Raw genomic sequence first — 18,847 nt, 5'->3', positions numbered from 1 at the left:
GATTAAAATGTGTTTCGTGGTTTTCTGGTCTATCACACCTTTATAATTGTATAAAGTTAATTAAAAGTGAATGCATGTGCTGTTTATGTTAGCATTAATGTAGTACTGTACACATTGATTCATTCTGAATATATGACTACGTCTATATTATAATGAGACCCTTGGGTAGAAAGGGACATCGATACTAGTCAAGAAGTAGCTCTAATATTTAATTTCCACCGTGTATTTGTGTGATTGTTACAGTAAAAAATAAAGTGACACGTAAGAAACATAATATTCAGATTATTAAAATAATAGTTTATTGGTTACATTATCCAATCCAATTAAGAGACAGACTTAATAACATGTTTGTTTTTTTAGCTAGTACCTAGGGTTGAACCGGCAGAGTAAATAAAGATTAATGTATTGCTTAATTTACAAACCATTAATTAAGCGGGTTTATTCTCTGTCGTGTTATTTTTTGTATACGCTAATTATCATAAGTGTAATACTTAACCGATTAACCAAAATGTTATAATATCATCGCGGGCCCAAAGTATTCATCTGAAACCTAAATTACAGTCCTAAGGCCCTCCCAGTCATGCTCTGAATTGCACACAGATTCCAGATTGAGAGGTGGACATTCCACTCACCACTGATTACACAGGTCGCGTTCTTGTAGCGCAGATGTCCGCAGTTCTGCGCAGATCTGCAGAAACCCACCGATCCCATTGGTGGATCTGCGCAGACCCGCCCAAAACTGCGGACATCTGCGCTACATGAACGTGACCATAGATCAATGAAGCAACACCCACCGCAACGTCACAGCCAATGAAAACGAGCTGGAGCTGCGGATTCGAATATTTATTATAGAGCAAAGGCTGCGTCACAAGACCAGTTACACAAACCGACCAATTGCAAGCCACTGACGTCAGTGTGCATATAAATAATTTTGAATGACGCTGTGGTTTGTTGAGACACAGCCGCCATCTTGTATCTCAGAATTGAAAGCTTGTGGAGAAGAGAAAGGAGAAAACGGTTCCGCTCGGAAAGCCGACGGGGAAAAAATGAATAAAGATGTCTAATAATGTTTAAAAGGACTCTTTGGTAATTTAATTTGGTTTAAAATTAAGATTGGAGTAGAGTATAAGGAAGTACACGACAAAAGATGTCGGACGACGCAGCGAGGGAAGATGCCTGCCGAGAGTACCAGTCGTCCCTGGAAGATTTGACTTTCAACAGCAAGCCTCACATCAACATGCTGACCATTCTGGCCGAGGAGAACCTGAATTTCGCCAAGGATATCGTCGCAATTATCGAAGCACAAATCGCCAAGGTTTTTATGAAAATAGAATTTTACTTTAACTTATTTCAGCCATTTAATTTTCGACACGAAGGGTAGCCTAGATAGTCCAAACATGGCCACCTCCTCATTGTGCAACTCGCCCTGCCTAGTTACAGCCGCCTATGTTTTTGTATTTGTAACGTCGTAACAGGCTCTGAAACCGTAGATATTCAGTTGAAATTTGAATAATTAACTTATTTTAAGGCAAATTTATATCAACGTAGACAATTTGATTAACCGACTTAATAATATCTACAGAAATCAGTCGAGTATGTTATCGAATATTAACACCTCTCGCAATGTTTGTTTGTCATCGTAAAGTTTATTTAAGGTGGCAGGGACATTTTGCGCTTATTTTAATTGTAGACATTCATTCAACATGGCGACGGCGAAAGACTGTCGGCCATTTAAAGAAGGTGACGTCACCCTGTGAAAGCACGTGGTCTGGGCCTGACTACGGCAGTGCGTTAGTCCTGTCACGAGCAGATCACGCATGTGAGGCTTTGCTTATCCAGTGCCTTCTTGCTCAAATTTGAGACATGGGGTTATACTCAGCTTTCTGCATTTTCAACCAGACTATTTACATGTAACGTTGGTCTTAAACTAGAAACGTACCGAACTTGATCAAGTTGACGAGTTTAATCCTGTGCGCCGCTGTGTTGGGCCTGTCATGTCGGTCTCGCACGAGTATTGCAGGGAATTGGATCATTTTCATGCTTAATCCTGCCTCTAGTGTGATTAAAGCTTATTCAAAATAGCGCTAAATAAACTCTGTTGTATTAATCATACGGAGACGTATGCAAGAACTAATCCGTAAACTTTTCTCGAAATTACTGGTTGAAAATGCAATCCTTCAGTTTAATCAGAAGTAGCATCACTCAATTATTAAAATGCAGAAATTGATGGCGAGCTACAGATGTTTCCTGCGGGTCAATGATGGGTTAATAGTGAGCTAAGAGTAGATTGTCGAGTGGTGATTACTCGTCTTAAAACCTGCATTTTGAAATGTGAATGAATGGTATTTTAAATGTGACAATAAAAAATATTAAATATGGTTTTGTCTTTTTTTATTTCCCGGTGTAAATTATTGGTAAAACAATCGCATTGCTTGTGTTGTATTAGTCCTCTCAGTGTCTAAGGTCTCAAATGTGATCCTTAAAATGTACTTTAGATGGCAACTAATGGGTGAGAAACGTGTCCTGTTCTAATTTTGAAATGTCTTATCAGCTTATCATGGTACACATTTCCTTTTAATTGAGTTGACTTATTTATAGGCATTTATACTTTAAATCCCTTTTTTAAGGTCATATAGTAAACTATCACCTTTCATGTAGAAGCACTGCCTAGTTCCAGATTTTTCCTGATCTGTCTTCATTGTTGAAGATGGGAAAATGTAGAACAGTTCTTCCAGTTGTTACTGTGCATTAATTGGCATCGTAATATCAAACGTACATAATAGCCTAGGATTCCCCTTGTCTAAATGTGCATCTCGTTTTAAAATACAGGTGTCATTTAGGATTTAAAATTAATAAGTAGATTTTGTATTATTATTATTAATCTGTATAGAATGTCAAGGTACATGGATTGCAGTAAATGTAACATTTCCTGCAGATCCTCATTGTGTTTTTGGTTAGAGAAGTGATTTACTTTTTCCCCCAGTTTTTAGTAACAATCTAATTGGGTGGCCATCAGTTCAGTTATTTGCTATAGAATGTGGGCACCTTTGTTTGGGGAAATTGCTCTATGAGTGGTCAGTACTAATTTCATTATACTCATCAGTACCTTCCATAGCTGATATTTGTTCTGTGCCAAAGGAGAATTTAATGATTTAATTTGACAGTAGGCTTACAGCTTCCTTCCAGGTGCATTCCATCCTATACTTATTTTGTTTAAGTGCAAAGTATACATTTTGGGAGTTGAATTTCAATTAGATGTTGCCATTACTTAAGTGGTGTTGTGGTTGTTAAGCAAAATGCGAATTGAATGGCTAATTTTGAATGGAAAGCAAAAAACTCAAAAACACTTCTGTTTTAAGTGTGGTTTCAGATACTTGAACCTTTCATTATGGTTAAAGTATTTATTTTGTAACAAATCACTGATGGCATGGATTACAGTTCTTTTTATCTCAATTTTTTAAAAATTGAACAGTCAAATGCTTGGAAATGCTGTTAAGTGAAGATCTTTTTTGGACTGTAAAGTCTGAAGAATTGATGGAAGATTTTTTTTTTTTTTTCTTCCTTTCCTCCTCCTCCTCCTCCTCCTCTCTTCTCATGTGCATTCATATTCCTCAATAGCTAAATAGTGTAAAGGAACCCATCATGTTCTGCTGAGCAGGAACTGCATTGCTTGAAATCTGTTCAAGACCGAGGACTGAAGAGTTGTTTTTTTCCCCTCCAAGATGCCAGCTGAAGAATAACTTTTTTTTTTTTTTTTTTTTTTTAAACACTTATTTGCTTATATTAGAAACAATTACCATTTCAATGATCATCCAAAAACAAATTTCCGTAAAACAGGGAAACTTTAAACCTAAAGTTACAAGTGATTACTTGAGAGAGGAAAAAAGGTAATGTGTTGAAAGTTCTACACCTGGACTCTTAGTATGCTTGATGGAAGTTACTTTGGTTGGTCTTCATTTTTACCTTACTTGATATAATTGACTTGTCGCAACTAAAAACATATTCTTTATAACCTGATGAATCAAGTTTTAATGCAGGTTTTCAGAGTTAAAGATTGAATGAGAATTTCCTATGAGGAGATTGATTTATTTTGTATGTTTTTCTGTGTTCTAAACTGTTAAGTTTTCTATTACTCTAGGCTCCTGCTACTGAGAAGCTTCCAGTTTTATACTTAGTGGATTCCATTGTGAAGAATGTCGGGCGGGAATATCTTGGAGCATTCACTAAAAACCTAGTCACTACATTTATTTGTGTTTTTGAAAAGGTATATGATTTTTTTGGTTTTGTTTGTTTTTAATTAGCATTTTGTTTGTTCTTATGTCTTGAATTTGAGACCAAATATTTAGCAATGTACTACACTTAATGTAGCTTGAAAGGATTTTAATTTTTGGGTTCTGCTTTCCTGCAGTTAACTTGTTTAACTTATTTGAGGAAGCTAACCAGACTAAATAAAGTGCTAAGCTCAACTATTGTATTTATTTATATTTGCATTCAACTTTTTTTTTTTTTTTTAGGCAAAACTCTAAATGTCTGAATGTCCTACAGTTTTCTGATTTATCATCTGCTCAGTTTTCATTGTATACATTAATGTTTTTGCTATATATTCATTTAATGTTCTATAGTTTGTAACATGATTGTTAATTTACATGGCTGTAAACTTTTTTTAACATTAGCCTTTAGTGATGCTTTGTACATTTGTTTTAACCTTAAATTTGATCTTTTTCTAAACTGTTCAAAACTGAAATGTAAAAGTTCTAAACTCTGTTTTGTTTGTGGTTAATTGTCATTTCCAAAGCTAGTCACACTTATTTTATTATAAATACTCACTAAGCACATGCAATCTAACTTGCATAATTAGCTTTGAATGTATACTATTCATAGAGTGAAAACCTTTTATTTCTGGAAACTAAACTTACAGGGCAGTGCTTGTGCTGTTAAACTCCGGTTAGTGTTTTTAAATCTGTAGTTGAAGGAATTGGTTTTTGAGAATTCGTCTGTTGGATTTAAAGAAACTTGTCTTTACAGTATGTGTGTGTGTGTGTATATAATATATATATAAAAAATCCCCTCGTAAAACCTATTTGGATCTACATACTGTTTACAGTTCAAATCCAGCCTTTTAGAGAAGAAGGGAATTTGATATGTTGTATAAAACACACAGCTTTGAATTTAACTCTGTAAAGGTTTGTAAATGGCAATGTTTAGTGTTCTGCTTAAGCATTTGATTTCAAAATGTGAATTGGGGAAAATCCAACTTTGCACCAAGTTTTAGTATGTTTTTATTTTAGGTGGATGAGAACACTAGAAAAAGTCTGTTCAAATTGCGCTCCACTTGGGAGAACATTTTCCCATTGAAGATACTTTATGGGTTAGACCGGACGGTGAATGCCATAGATCCTGCTTGGCCAATCAGACCTTTGCCACCAAATGTGAATAGCTCGAGCATTCATGTCAATCCCAAATTTTTAAAACCGGTAAGTATAGAAAATAGCTGATACTAAATTATGAAAAATGTATTGTTCCTCTCCCCCTTGTTTGTCCCAGATCTACAGTAATCCCTGTTTTGATTAAGGTTGTGTGTTCAAAATATAAAGAGAGAAGTACATACTTTTCAAGTTGGTTTCTATCGCTTTAAAAATAAATACTGTATTACTTTAATGTTGAGGACACAATGTTTCAAATTTTCTCCACGTACATACACTATTTACTCCCAGTAATACAAAAAGATGGATTTTGAAACATGTTTTTTTCTTTTTGTTGCATAGACTGAGGAAATAGCACCTCCCAGACCCAGTACCCCACAAATTACATCAAATACATCAGTTGTACCTGAGAAGAATTTGACACAGGAGCAAATCATAAGGCAACAGCTGCTTGCAAAACAAAAGCAATTGATTGAGCTTCAACAGAAGAAATTAGAACTAGAGCTTGAACAGACTAAAGCCCAACTGGTAAGTTTTATTTAATTGTTTTTGTGAGTGCTTTATTAAGTGCCATTTTCAATCCTGTTTAGACTGGCACTTTAATAGAAAGTCCATTTTAAAAGTCAATTTGTTAAAATGACTGGTTTGGGTAATTGGGAGGAGGGTGGTTTCAGTTTTGTGAAATTACCCTTTTCATTAAGTGGATATGTACAGTTGCTTTGTCCCGTTTTTAAGTACTTTGAATAGTAACATTTTGTAGAACATTAAAGCCAGTGAAAAATTGGAGAGATGTCTAGATCTATATTTTTTAAATCTTTTCGATGTTTCTGTATGTATGTATTATATTATAAACTATGGATGTTAAATATTATTTTTTTGTTATGTTTTTAAGGCTGCCAACCAGTTGGGTTCTACAATCAAAACACCAGTCAGTGGTACAAGTAAACCTGCTCCAGTCGGCAAAGTAATTCATCAGACTACAGTGCAAGTTGACAAACCCTGTTTTCCACAGCAGCAGGATGTTAAGATTTTGACAAGAGATCCTCGTTTGAATAGAACTGGTCAGCAGCCTACACAAGTGAAGGAGCAAGTGCCAAATAAAAAGGACAGCCATAGCTCAGGAAGCGTATTAAACACTGCTGAGAGAAAGGCAAATGCTTCATCTGAAAAGCAAAGCAAGCAAGAAAAAAAGTCAATGAAAAGAGAGAGCATAGTAGAGGAAAAGCCAAAATCCAAATCACCCTCTCCATTAAATAAGTCTCTGCAAGGCAAAAGTAAAAGTTCTGATTTGGAGAACATCAAAGTCCCTGAATTAAACAAAAGAGACCCAAGGTTACGTAAACATCTTCATGATAAGACAGATGTGAAAGAAGATGAGATTAAAGAAAAGAAAAGATTTATTGACAAAAAGGAGAGGGATGACATGAGCAAAGCATCTGAGCACAGATTTTCTAATGCAAGAAGTAAGCTTTCCAATGGTGCTGTAAACAAACACGAGAGCTCTGAAAAACAGGATTCAAAACTGAGCAAGTCAAATGTAAGGAAAAGGTCGCGGTCCCGTTCTCGTTCACCCCTGCTGCATTCTCCAAAGAGAAAAGACAGGCGATCACCTAAGAGACGGCCAAGAAGTATATCCTCTTCTCCACCCAAGTCTGGGAAGGGGAGGTTATCTGGAGGTAGACATGCACACACAGAGGAGTTCATGCAGCATACAAATGCAAGAGAAGAAAGAAATACTCCAAAAAAGAACATCAGTGATCCAAGGAGACCAAAAAGATCACTAGAAGAAAGAGGGTCAGAATGCAGGGATTCACATTCACCCCGACTACCTTCAGAGTTAAAGGAAAATGCAAAGAGGTGGAGGAGTGGTTGGGAGGAAAACAAATAGTAAGTCTTTCAACAGATTTGTTTACTTAAGAAAATATTTAAGTTTTGCAGAATGGAATAAAGTAAACTTTGTTCTTTTTTCCAAACCCCCCCCCCCCAAAGCGTGAAACAGGTTGAAGAGAGTTTGCCGCATGGGAAGCCCACTCCACAGAGGCATAAAACACAGTGGACTGGAAGTCAAAGAATTTGTGCTCCTCGTACCCCAAAACCGCACCGTTTAAGTGTAGATGCTAATCTGCAAATACCCGAAGTGTTAAACTCTGCAAGCAAAAGAGATCTGCTTAAAAAAGTACGTTTACACTGACTTTGAAATTAATTGCACTGGTTTTGTAAATCCAGTTTCATCAAAAGCTTACTTGACACTGATTATTAAACACTTGTTTTGTTCCGTTTGAAATGTTACTTTCAAGGCAGATTCTGAAACCAGTGGCTAAAGCTTTAAATTTAAAATGTTTAGCCTGGCTTCATACTATATTGACAAATACTTAGCAACCTAAATATCTATTTAAATGTACATATGAGCATTTGAACAGCCTGTGAATTACATTTTAATGGCCTTTAACATGTTGCCTTTTCTATTTAATGTTGAAGGTGTAAGATAAGTGATACTGTGTTGTGTTTTTCTAATAAGAGTTCCATTTTGTTTTTCCTCAGGCTAGCAAAAGGCATGCAGATGGAGAAATTACACAGGAAGAGTTTCTTGTTGTGGCCCACCAAATTAAACAGTTGTTTCAGTACCAAGAGGAGAAACAGAGATCTGATTCTTGGGATGGAACAAGTGAAGATGGACAATTTGGACCAAAAAAGAAACCTTTATTATCAACTCCACCCTCGCAATCAAACTTGTCAGATGCAGAAATTACTTATTTTGAGCATAAAGCTAAGTTAAGAAGAACACAGGTTCAGCATCAAGGTAATGATGTTTGGGATGCAAATGAGAGTCAGGACGAAAGCTTCTCAAATGATGAAACCCTTTTATCAGAAAGTGAGTCATCCACAGAGCGCCCTGGAACAAGGACTGGGGTTGGCAAGGTTATGAAACGGGAACCCAGTACTGAAGGGTCTAGGCGCCCTTCTCCCTTAAAGGGTAGAGGATCCCATGGAGTTAATAAGCAGTTGTCTCAAAACAGTAAAGACAAGTGTGAAGAGCATGCTACTTTAGGAGTTACAAAAGATTTAACTAGTAAGAAAAGAGAAATGACCAGGCACAAATGTCAGCCTGGACAGGAATACAGAACAAGAGATGATCCTCGTCAATATAGTGGTACTGATGAAAGGCTAAAGTTTAAGACTGAAGGCAAGTGCAACTAAATGTTAAATGTTACTCAATTATTTTTATTTTTCACAAAGAAATGGTGAATTAATATTCAATTATTTATTTGCAGGTGGCAGAGAACCATGTGATAGATTGCAAACTCAAAGGCCATCTTATGAAGCAAGTGAAAAAGAAAAGGGTACAGTGGGTACTGCAGTGCAGAGGAGATTTGTTGGAACAGCTGAGAGAATTAAACTTGAAGATCCAGCACCTCAATCTTGTTCTAGGACTGATGAACCAAGTAAAACTGATGGAACGCCCATAAATTCAGGTCCCACTTTTAAAAAGTCACCAGATCACTCAGACCAGTTGGTCAGCTTTGATGTACCTTCTATAAAGTCCCCTGTTTCACTTGATGGACCACTCAGCTCAGACATAAGTCACCAATTGCCAAGGCATGAAGCCAGCCCTAGCCAAAGATTTGAAGTCCCATCCAGTGGTGACCTATCTCTTACACTGCCTGAAGATGAGGGTACTCTAAACCGAGAACTTACCCCCAGACTTGATGTAGCTCCAGGTCAAGGAAGAATTGCACCACAAGGCCAGATACTTTGTGAATCTCCTGGACAGACCCCACCACATGTTTCGGATGGTTCCCTTTCCCAACCAGGTCCATCAAGATTTGAAGGATCAATTCCCCCTCGTAGGTTTGATGGACCACAAGGCCCACAGCCTTTAATGACATTTGATGGGCCAACTGGTAACTTGGGTCAGCCCAGATTTGATGGGCCAGCAAGACCACACGCACAAGGGAGGTTTGATATTAATGTAGGACAGCATGGACCTGGAAGATTTGATGGACCACAAGGGCATCTTGGTCCGTCTAGGTTTGATGGACAACATCAGCAGGGTCCAGGAAGGTTTGATGGCCCACAAGGACCAGGGAGATTTGAAGGTCCACCAGTACAACAAGGACCAGTAAGGTATGATGGCCCAAGTAGATTTGATGGTCCATCTATGCAACCTGGTCCTGCCAGATTTGAAGAACCTCAGGGTCAACAGGGTCCCGGCAGATTTGATGGGCCGCATCTTCAGGGCGTTGGCAGATTTGATGGTTCACTTGCACAGCAGGCTTCAGTGAGATTTGAAGGCCAGGGTCCAGGTAGATTTGATAGTCCTCAAATACAGCAAGGACCTGGAAGATTTGATGGGCCTATGAGGTTTGACACTCCCCATGTACCACAAGGTCCTGGCAGATTTGATGGGATGATGAGATTTGGTGGTCCACAACAAGGCCCAGGGAGATTCGATGTGCCTCCTAGTCAGCAGGGTTCCATGAGGTTTGAGGGCCCATTACGTCAGCAAGGCCCAGTACGGTTTGAAGGCCCTCTCAGGTTTGAGGGACAGCCAATGCAGCCAACCATCACACGGTTTGAGTGTCCAACAGGTCAGCCAGGTCCTCCCAGGTTCTGTGTGCCTCCAAACCTTCAAAACCAATTGGGACCACAGGGTCAGGGACTGAGGGTTAATGAACATTCTGTTTTGCCATTTGAGGGGCAGGGTAGTCAACAGCCATCAAATTTCAACATGTCTAATCTTGGATTTGGGGAGCCTTTAAATGTGTTCAGTGGCACACCTCAGCCATTTCAAGGACAGCAGAATATGGCTCAAGGATCTGGTTTTAATGGGCCACCAGCTGCTGGACCATCAGGATTTCCTAATTCATATTGCAGACCAGTTACACCCTTTTATAATCCCAGTGCTCCAGTTTCAGCAGTGGGAAACCTGAACACCTCTGTGCCAGTTGGAAACCTCATTCCACAACAAACTGTAAGTATTTATCTTTCATTAGCACCATGCTTTGCTGAATTATAGCTAGAAAAATAAACCTTTTTGTCCTGTGTTTCTATACTGTTCATCTTCATTACTTCATTGTTACTTGTATAACTTGTCACACAAACACAAGTAAAAGTTGTGTGGTTTTCCCTTTTCTTTAGATGAACATGCTGCCTACACTGAATAAAAACCAACCTCAAGCTCCTTACAGCCAAGGGCAGCCATTTATACCGCAGTCTCAGAACACTGTGCCTTTTAATCAGCCAGGTATGGATATTTTACAAGTAGTAGGCGATTAGTTATTGTTTTATCAAATAAGTTCTTCCAAACTTACTATTTTATCCAGGGTTAATTTAAGGTTTTTATGTTCATCGAACATGGTCTTCCCCCTATGAAGCACCATATTTGAAATGTCCCCTTTCAAAAGGCTCTTCTGTGTGTAATATTGTCTGTTGCACCTTTTCTGTACTACATTTATCAGTTTGTTTGTGGTATTACATTTGTGCTTGATATGATGCATTTATTATTTGTTTTGACAGCTTTCTATAACAATTATTTTATTTTGTTAGGATCACAGTTCACAACTCCTGAAAGTCATTTTGGGCAGGTGGATGTCAATGATCTGTTAACAAAGCTTATATCTACTGGAATAATTAAACCTGCACAGACAGAGGCTCCACCAAGTGGTAAGACCACTTTCTTTGTTTTACTGTTGATGCTTTTTCACAAAGTAATTTTGATTTGTATTAATTTGCTTATGAATGATTTTTGTGTCATATATTCTTTAATTTAATATGTTTGTGTGTATACAGCTCTGCAAAAAATTGAGACCACTACAAAATGATCAGTTTCTCTGGTTTTACTCTTTATAAGTATGTTTTTGTAAAATGAACATTTTTGTTTTATTTTATAAACTACTGATAACATTTCTCCCAAATAAAAATATGAATGGAATGTAATGGCTGCCATACATGTAGAGATGCTGATTTAAGAAAAAATTGCAGTGGTTTTCCAGAGCTGTATATGTAATTAACTGCTATGAAAATGTTAACTATATCCATATGTCTTATAATACTTCATTACCTTTTAGAAAAAACAGTACCTGCTCAGTCTCAGCCAGTGATAGAGGAGGAGGAGGAGGAGGAACAAGATGATGATCAAGACGTACCTGATCTTACTGGCTTTGTGATAGAAGACATGAAACAGTGAGTACCCTGCCAATTCCTCTTTGAATTTGATTTTATATTTCATTTTCAGTGTTCACAACACCAAACATTTTCCTTGATATACTTCCAGAGAGATTGGGTAGAATATGTATATGTATATATGTGTGTAATAAATATATATATATATAAAGTATGTGTGTGTGTGTGTGTGTGTGTGTGTGTGTATATATATATATATATATATATATATATATATATATATATATATATAATTATATACACTCACCTAAAGGATTATTAGGAACACCTGTTCAATTTCTCATTAATGCAATTATCTAACCAACCAATCACATGGCAGTTGCTTCAATGCATTTAGGGGTGTGGTCCTGGTCAAGACAATCTCCTGAACTCCAAAATGAATGTCTGAATGGGAAAGAAAGGTGATTTAAGCAATTTTGAGCGTGGCACGGTTGTTGGTGCCAGACGGGCCGGTCTGAGTATTTCACAATCTGCTCAGTTACTGGGATTTTCACGCACAACCATTTCTAGGGTTTACAAAGAATGGTGTGAAAAGGGAAAAACATCCAGTATGCGGCAGTCCTGTGGGCGAAAATGCCTTGTTGATGCTAGAGGTCAGAGGAGAATGGGCCGACTGATTCAAGCTGATAGAAGAGCAACTTTGACTGAAATAACCACTCGTTACAACCGAGGTATGCAGCAAAGAATTTGTGAAGCCACAACACGTACAACCTTGAGGCGGATGGGCTACAACAGCAGAAGACCCCACCGGGTACCACTCATGTCCACTACAAATAGGAAAAAGAGGCTACAATTTGCACAAGCTCACCAACATTGGACAGTTGAAGACTGGAAAACTGTTGCCTGGTCTGATGAGTCTCGATTTTCTGTTGAGTCAGAATTTGGCGTAAACAGAATGAGAACATGGATCCATCATGCCTTGTTACCACTGTGCAGGCTGGTGGTGGTGGTGTAATGGTGTGGGGGATGTTTTCTTGGCACACTTTAGGCCCCTTAGTGCCAATTGGGCATCGTTTAAATGCCACGGCCTACCTGAGCATTGTTTCTGACCATGTCCATCCCTTTATGACCACCATGTACCCATCCTCTGATGGCTACTTCCAGCAGGATAATGCACCATGTCACAAAGGTCGAATCATTTCAAATTGGTTTCTTGAACATGACAATGAGTTCACTGTACTAAACTGGCCCCCACAGTCACCAGATCTCAACCCAATAGAGCATCTTTGGGATGTGGTGGAACGGGAGCTTCTTGCCCTGGATGTGCATCCCACAAATCTCCATCAACTGCAAGATGCTATCCTATCAATATGGGCCAACATTTCTAAAGAATGCTTTCAGCACCTTGTTGAATCAATGCCACGTAGAATTAAGGCAGTTCTGAATGCGAAAGGGGGTCAAACACAGTATTAGTATGGTGTTCCTAATAATCCTTTAGGTGAGTGTGTGTATATATATATATATATATATATATATATATATATATATATATATATATAATGTGTGTGTGTGTGTGTGTTTAAAAGGTTTGTTAAAAAATATATATATATAGTGTTTTATTTAAAAGGTTTTAAAAAATATATGTATATATATCTTCAGCAAACTGGTTTATTCTTGACATTAATTGAACTAGATTGTTAAAGTAACAGTCATAAGGGGGAATTTGCTAACCAAGTGCCTCTTACCGATTTCTCAATGTTCCTGGGTTTGTCCAACAGGAGATACGACAGTGTTATTAATAGACTTTACACTGGGATCCAGTGCTATTCTTGTGGGATGAGGTTTACAGCATCACAGACTGATGTGTATGCAGACCACTTGGACTGGCATTATCGTCAAAACAGGTCTGAGAAGGATATCAGCAAGAAGGTTACTCATAGGAGGTGGTACTACAGTCTGACGGTAAGCCTGGTTTTGCAGTTGAAAAGCAGCTGGTTATTAAAATAAATCTAGCTAAAACAAATAAAGCTGTGTAACTTTTTACACTTATCACATTAAACGTAATCTATGTTAATGGCAAGAAAGAAAATATCAGTTCCAGTTACTGCTTTGTCTTGATTAATACTGTTTTGTTTGTAATCCATGCTTTTAAAGGTGTATATAATCAAGGGTTCTCATTCACTGTCTAATTGTTCTTTCATCTTTCCCAACAGGATTGGATAGAATTTGAAGAAATAGCCGATCTTGAGGAGCGAGCAAAGAGTCAGTTCTTCGAGAAGGTTCACGAGGAAGTAGTGCAAAAAACCCAGGAGGCTGCGAAAGAGAAGGAATTCCAGAGTGTAAAAGCAGCTCCAGATGTGGTGCACGAGGTGGGTCCTGGCTTTGATAATTTCTCCACATTGTCCTTACCTCAGAAATAAATGTGGAGCGAGTAGGTTAGTTTAGGATGATTTTAGCTTGCACAATACCTTCTCTTAAGCACAATCAGTAGCTGACATTGAAGGGGCATGGCTTGGACAGGTTTAAAATGCTTCCATGATTTGCAAAGAAATTCATGAGACAAGGATGGAAGATGTTTTGCTTTTAAACAGTACAGCTGTACCAGTTTGTGTCCACATTATTGACATGCTTTTCTTTTCCTTCTCCCGTTTCCTTCTGTGAAGTCCTGTGAAATTTGTCAGGAGCAGTTTGAGATGTACTGGGAAGAGGAAGAGGAGGAATGGCACCTTAAAAATGCCATCCGTGTCGATGAAAAGGTATGTGAGATACTGAGCAATCGGAAATCTAAAAATAGGTCATAAGCAGAAAAAGGCTCTCACTTGATTAATCTCTTTCTTGTAATAATGCTTAATAATAATGTCTTAAGTACATATGGTGAGGGGAGGTTGGCTGAAGATATAGGAAGAGCCAGACAGTTCATTGGAACAAAGTCTGGTGTGGCACAAGTGGGGTTTCATTTTATATATTTATTTAAATGGAATCATAGAATGTATTCCATTAATTCTGTTGTATTTATAACTGTCCTGTTTGTAGCCATCATGAATGTCTATTGATAATCTGTACTTTTTAATCACCTCTGCAGACATACCACCCATCATGTTATGAAGATTACAAAAATGTAAGTATCTTTTTTTTTTTTTTTTGGTACAACAAATCACATGTACATCAAATCTGTTTTATTTAATTGTAACCTTTTTCATTATTTGATGTTGTGCTTAATCTTTAACATTTGTCATGTTTTTTTTTTTGTTGCCCACTTCCTTCTCCAAAGACATCTTCGTTTGTGGAATGCAGTCCATCTCCTAGTAAGGCACCAGTGGAAAATCCTTTAAGTACTTTAATAAAGCAAGAATCTGAAGATGTGTCGACATATCAGTGTGATAAACAAGAACCGGATTTGCAGAGCAGCTGCACAGAAGGCAATATTAAGGAAGAAACGGACGTAAAATTGGAGACTGAAACTCAAGACGCCAGTGCAATTATTTTTTAAGAATGCTGCTCCCTCTCCCCTTTTTTTATTGGCGAGACTGCATAGTACTGTATTTTTGTTTTGTAAAGAAAATATTTTTATACTAATACGCCCTGAGGCAGGGTCCTCAGCTATGCATACATTAAATACATTTTTGTATTTTGAATTGCCTGCAACCTGCAGGTGTTTTTTGTTTTGCTGTGTGAATGCTCTGTGAACATGTACCTTGGGGAAAAAAAATGTATAAGATTTAATTTATAAATAAAGCTATTTTTGCTATCCTTGGTGTAATACTGATATACACAATATACTATTAGCATTTCAGATTTTTTTTTTTTGAGGTTCAACAAATTTGTAAATACTACTAGAGATCATTTAAGATTTGTTTTAAGGTAGTGTTCAGCAGTAATGTCATTTTGGGAAATATTGAAGGTTGGAAAGAAATTGGTTTGAGAATCTAGATCATATGAAATGGGGATTTTTCATTTATTTGTTTCTGGATGAGTGTACAAAAGGTAAGCTAATAACATCCTTGTTTTTTTCTTTTTACTTTGAAGTGTAAATTAAGTTTCATTTGATGGGGACTTTCACACATTGACTAGAATCATTTGTGAATCCGTCTGTGGTTCTGGTTTCTTCGGCGTAAAGTGTTAATTTGAGAATTCTAAACGTTATTTATTTTCAGGTCTTTGGGAAGGGTTGATGAATAAGCATCTGCTCAATTTAATTGGACATTCAATAAAATAAATATGAAAGATTGTTTGGACTCTTGTGTGTTTTAAATGTATATATGGTGTGGCTTCCTACTTTTTTTCCCCCATAACTTCTTTTGTTTGTTCTTTTAGTTTGTCATTGGCAAAATATACAATAAAATTGAATAAAGTCAATACGTGTCTATTTTTTTGTATGTGAACAAAACCAAGTTGGTGTATTAATATATATATATAACGGTTCCTTTTACCTTCACAACTTATATTTCCTATAAATGAGGGACATTTAAATGCTTTTCAAAGATAAGTTGAGTTAATTATTCAGTTCTGCAGTATTAAAACAATCTCCATAGAAAAACTGGGTTTTAAAAAGATTCAAAAGTGGCAATGCTAGGCTAGTGCAAACAATGTAAGTTTAGTGTCAAAATTAGTATTTTTATGAGCTAGAAGTTTTTTTATATATAGATATAGATATGCTTAACTTTCAACAGTGGAAATAGTGAATGGGGAATTCATTTTCTACAAGCACTAGTTTAATAAGCACTCTAAATTCTACTGATGGGGGATAGTGCTTTTTCTAGATGCCACAAATACATTTGCACCATTGTTGCAGCAAGATTTTGTAACCCATGTAAGAATTTAACCTTTGTATATTGCTCCAGAGAGGCCAGGTGAAGTAGTTTTGTGTAGCTGATTTTTAGAAAAACTCATCCAAGGCCATAAGTCTGTGTTAAAGTTTTGAGTACCTCACTGATGTCACGTAGTTGCCCCGCAACCAAAGACAGTAATCTTCTAAAGATGTGGCCGAAAGTATTGGTACCCTTGCATTTTATTCAAATAATGCACCATTTGCCCTAAAAAGTTGTAATTACAAGATATTTTGTCATCCATACATGCATGTCTGTTTTGCAGTGGAACAAAGCAAAAAAAAAAAAATCACTGAATTCTTGATTATTCTATAAAGACATTCTAAAATGGCCTGGACAATATTATTGATACCCTTTAGAAGTTATATGAAATAATTGTAGTGATACCTCAAGCCAGGCCATTCTATTTTAATCAATATCACAGGTGTCTTCAATCGCATTATCACTCATTCAGCCAGTTTAAATGGAGAAAAGTACTGACTGCTGTTTTGTATCTCTGTGTATCACACAACATGGAAAGAAGGAAAACCAAAGAGTTGTCTGAGGAGGTTAGAAAGAAAGTAATAGCCAAGCATGTTCCTACAAGACCATCTCTAAAGAGCTTGATGTTCCTGTGAGTACATTAAGAAGTTTAAGGCCTATGGGACTCCCTGGACGTGGCCGCAAGAGGAAAATTGACCCAAAAATGAAGAGAAGGATTGTTCGAATGGTGGAGAAAGAACCAAGGAAAACCTCAAAACAGATCCAAGCTGATGTTCAAGCTCAAGGTACAACAGTTTCAAGTCGCACCATCCGTCGTTGTCTGAATGAAAATGGGGTCCATGGTAGAAGACCCTCTCTCTCTAAGAAAGAATCACAAAAAAGCCTTACTGGAATTTGCCAAAATGCATGTGAACAAGCCACAGTCCTTCTGGGAGAATGTCCTTTGGACAGACGAAACAAAAGTAGAGCTTTTTGGTAAATCACAACAACTCCATGTTTACAGGAAAAAAAATGAAGAGAACACCATCCCTATTGTGAAACACGGAGGAGGCTCAGTGATGTTTTGTGGTTGCTTTGCTGTCTCTGGCACTGGGTGCCTTTAATCTGTGCAGGGTACGATGATATCAAAAGACTATCAAGGGTTTTTTGAGTGAAACTTACAGCCCAGTGTCAGAAAGCTGTGTCTCAGTCGCAGGTAATGGGTCCCTCAGCAGGAAAATGACGCAAAACATACCTCAAAAAGCACTCAAGAATGGTTGACAAGAAAACATTGGACCATTCCAAAGTGGTCTTCTATGAGTCCTGATCTAAATCCCATCAAACATCTATGGAAAGAGCTGTAACTCGCAGGCACCCATCAAACCTGAGAGAACTGGTTTAGGTTTAGAACTAAAATATTAGATTAAGGGTCCCAATATTTTTGTCCGTGCCAAGTAATATGTCATAAATCAAAAGCAAAGTTTCTGTTCTATTGAATGTGAAATTGAATTGAATTTAATTGACCAGAGAAAATTGTGAGTTTTTTTTTTTTAAGTGGAAGGGTACCAATACTTTTGGTTATTTAGTATAACATTAGATGTGTTTTTATGACTGGCTGTCTCTGGAGCGCTCCGGTATGGCTAAGTAAATTATGATTGTTTTTTTTCTCTAATTAAATTTGGCCCTGAGTCTGCCTATCTATTGAGGGTCGAAACATTTTGGGTCTATACTGAACACAAATATAATCACAACATGTAAAGTGTTGGTCCCATATTTCCAATCAGCTGAAATGAAAGATCCCAGAAATGTTCCATATGCACAAAAATCTTATTTCTCTAAAAGTTTGTGTACAAATTTGTTTATATCCTTGTTAATTAGCCTTTCTCTTTTGCCCAGATTATCCATCCACCTGCCAGGTGTGGCATACCAAGAAGCTGATTAAACAGCATGATCGTTACGCAAGTGCACCGTGTGCTTGGGACAATAAAAAGCCACTCTATAGTGGGCATTTTGTTATACTATACAATGCCACAAATGTCTCAAGTTTTGAGGGAGTGTACAATTGGCATGCCGCCCATAGGAATTTAATGTTACTTTTTCTACCTTAAGCTGCCTCCAGCGTCTGAGACCAGGCATCTGAACGGCTGATGAATCTGTGGGTTTGCGCAACCAAAGAATTTCTACACAAGCTGTCAGAAAGCATCTAAGGGAATCTCATCTGCAGCTTGTGGTCCTCACCAGGGTCTTGACATGACTGCAGCTCTGGTGGACATTCCTTCAGTCAGCAGGCCAATTGAACGCTCCCTCAAAACTTGAGACTTGAAATACACAGATTATGCCTAATTTATTACTAAGTGATGGATTTTCTTGTAAGAACTGTAACTCAATAAAACCTTTGAAATTGTTGCATGTTGTGTTTATAGTTTAGTATAGATTGATTAATTTGGTGTTGCACTCCAGGCACGTACACAGATAAACCCCAGGGTGGGGGGTTGAACACCTGTCCTTTTTCCC

At 37.5% G+C, this 18,847-nt stretch overlaps 1 protein-coding gene across 2 annotated transcripts; it reads left to right on the top strand.

Moving 5' to 3' along the window:
• The first annotated feature begins 947 nt into the window (after positions 1-947).
• Positions 948-15,774, top strand: pcf11 (PCF11 cleavage and polyadenylation factor subunit). Of its 2 annotated transcripts, none has more exons than XM_066699369.1 (16): positions 948-1,315; positions 4,139-4,264; positions 5,289-5,474; positions 5,766-5,951; positions 6,316-7,310; positions 7,413-7,599; positions 7,965-8,223; positions 8,696-10,395; positions 10,563-10,668; positions 10,971-11,087; positions 11,492-11,606; positions 13,325-13,508; positions 13,760-13,915; positions 14,210-14,302; positions 14,629-14,664; positions 14,818-15,774. In XM_066699369.1, exons 1-16 carry the CDS (start codon positions 1,148-1,150, stop codon positions 15,034-15,036), a joined length of 4,833 nt encoding a protein of 1,610 aa, XP_066555466.1. In that variant the 5' UTR covers positions 948-1,147; the 3' UTR covers positions 15,037-15,774. The 2 variants fall into 2 exon arrangements, with proteins under 2 accessions (XP_066555466.1, XP_066555465.1); XM_066699368.1 differs by having other exon boundaries at positions 7,965-8,607.
• The last annotated feature ends 3,073 nt before the right edge of the window (positions 15,775-18,847 follow it).

The sequence above is a fragment of the Amia ocellicauda genome, chromosome 3, assembly GCF_036373705.1.
Source record: "Amia ocellicauda isolate fAmiCal2 chromosome 3, fAmiCal2.hap1, whole genome shotgun sequence".
NCBI classification, from domain to species: domain Eukaryota; kingdom Metazoa; phylum Chordata; class Actinopteri; order Amiiformes; family Amiidae; genus Amia; species Amia ocellicauda.
Note: the sequence above shows the minus strand (reverse complement) of the source record. Positions and strands in the feature narration are given on the sequence as shown.

What these genes read in the sequence shown, in the direction of transcription:
- pcf11 (XM_066699368.1), top strand. Translation starts at nt 1,148, where the DNA reads ATGTCGGACGACGCAGCGAGGGAAGATGCCTGCCGAGAGTACCAGTCG. An exon ending in ATCCCAAATTTTTAAAACCG is followed by an intron (nt 5,475 to 5,765) that starts GTAAGTATAGAA and finishes TTTGTTGCATAG; the next exon opens with ACTGAGGAAATAGCACCTCC. An exon ending in GCTAAAGTTTAAGACTGAAG is followed by an intron (nt 8,608 to 8,695) that starts GCAAGTGCAACT and finishes ATTTATTTGCAG; the next exon opens with GTGGCAGAGAACCATGTGAT.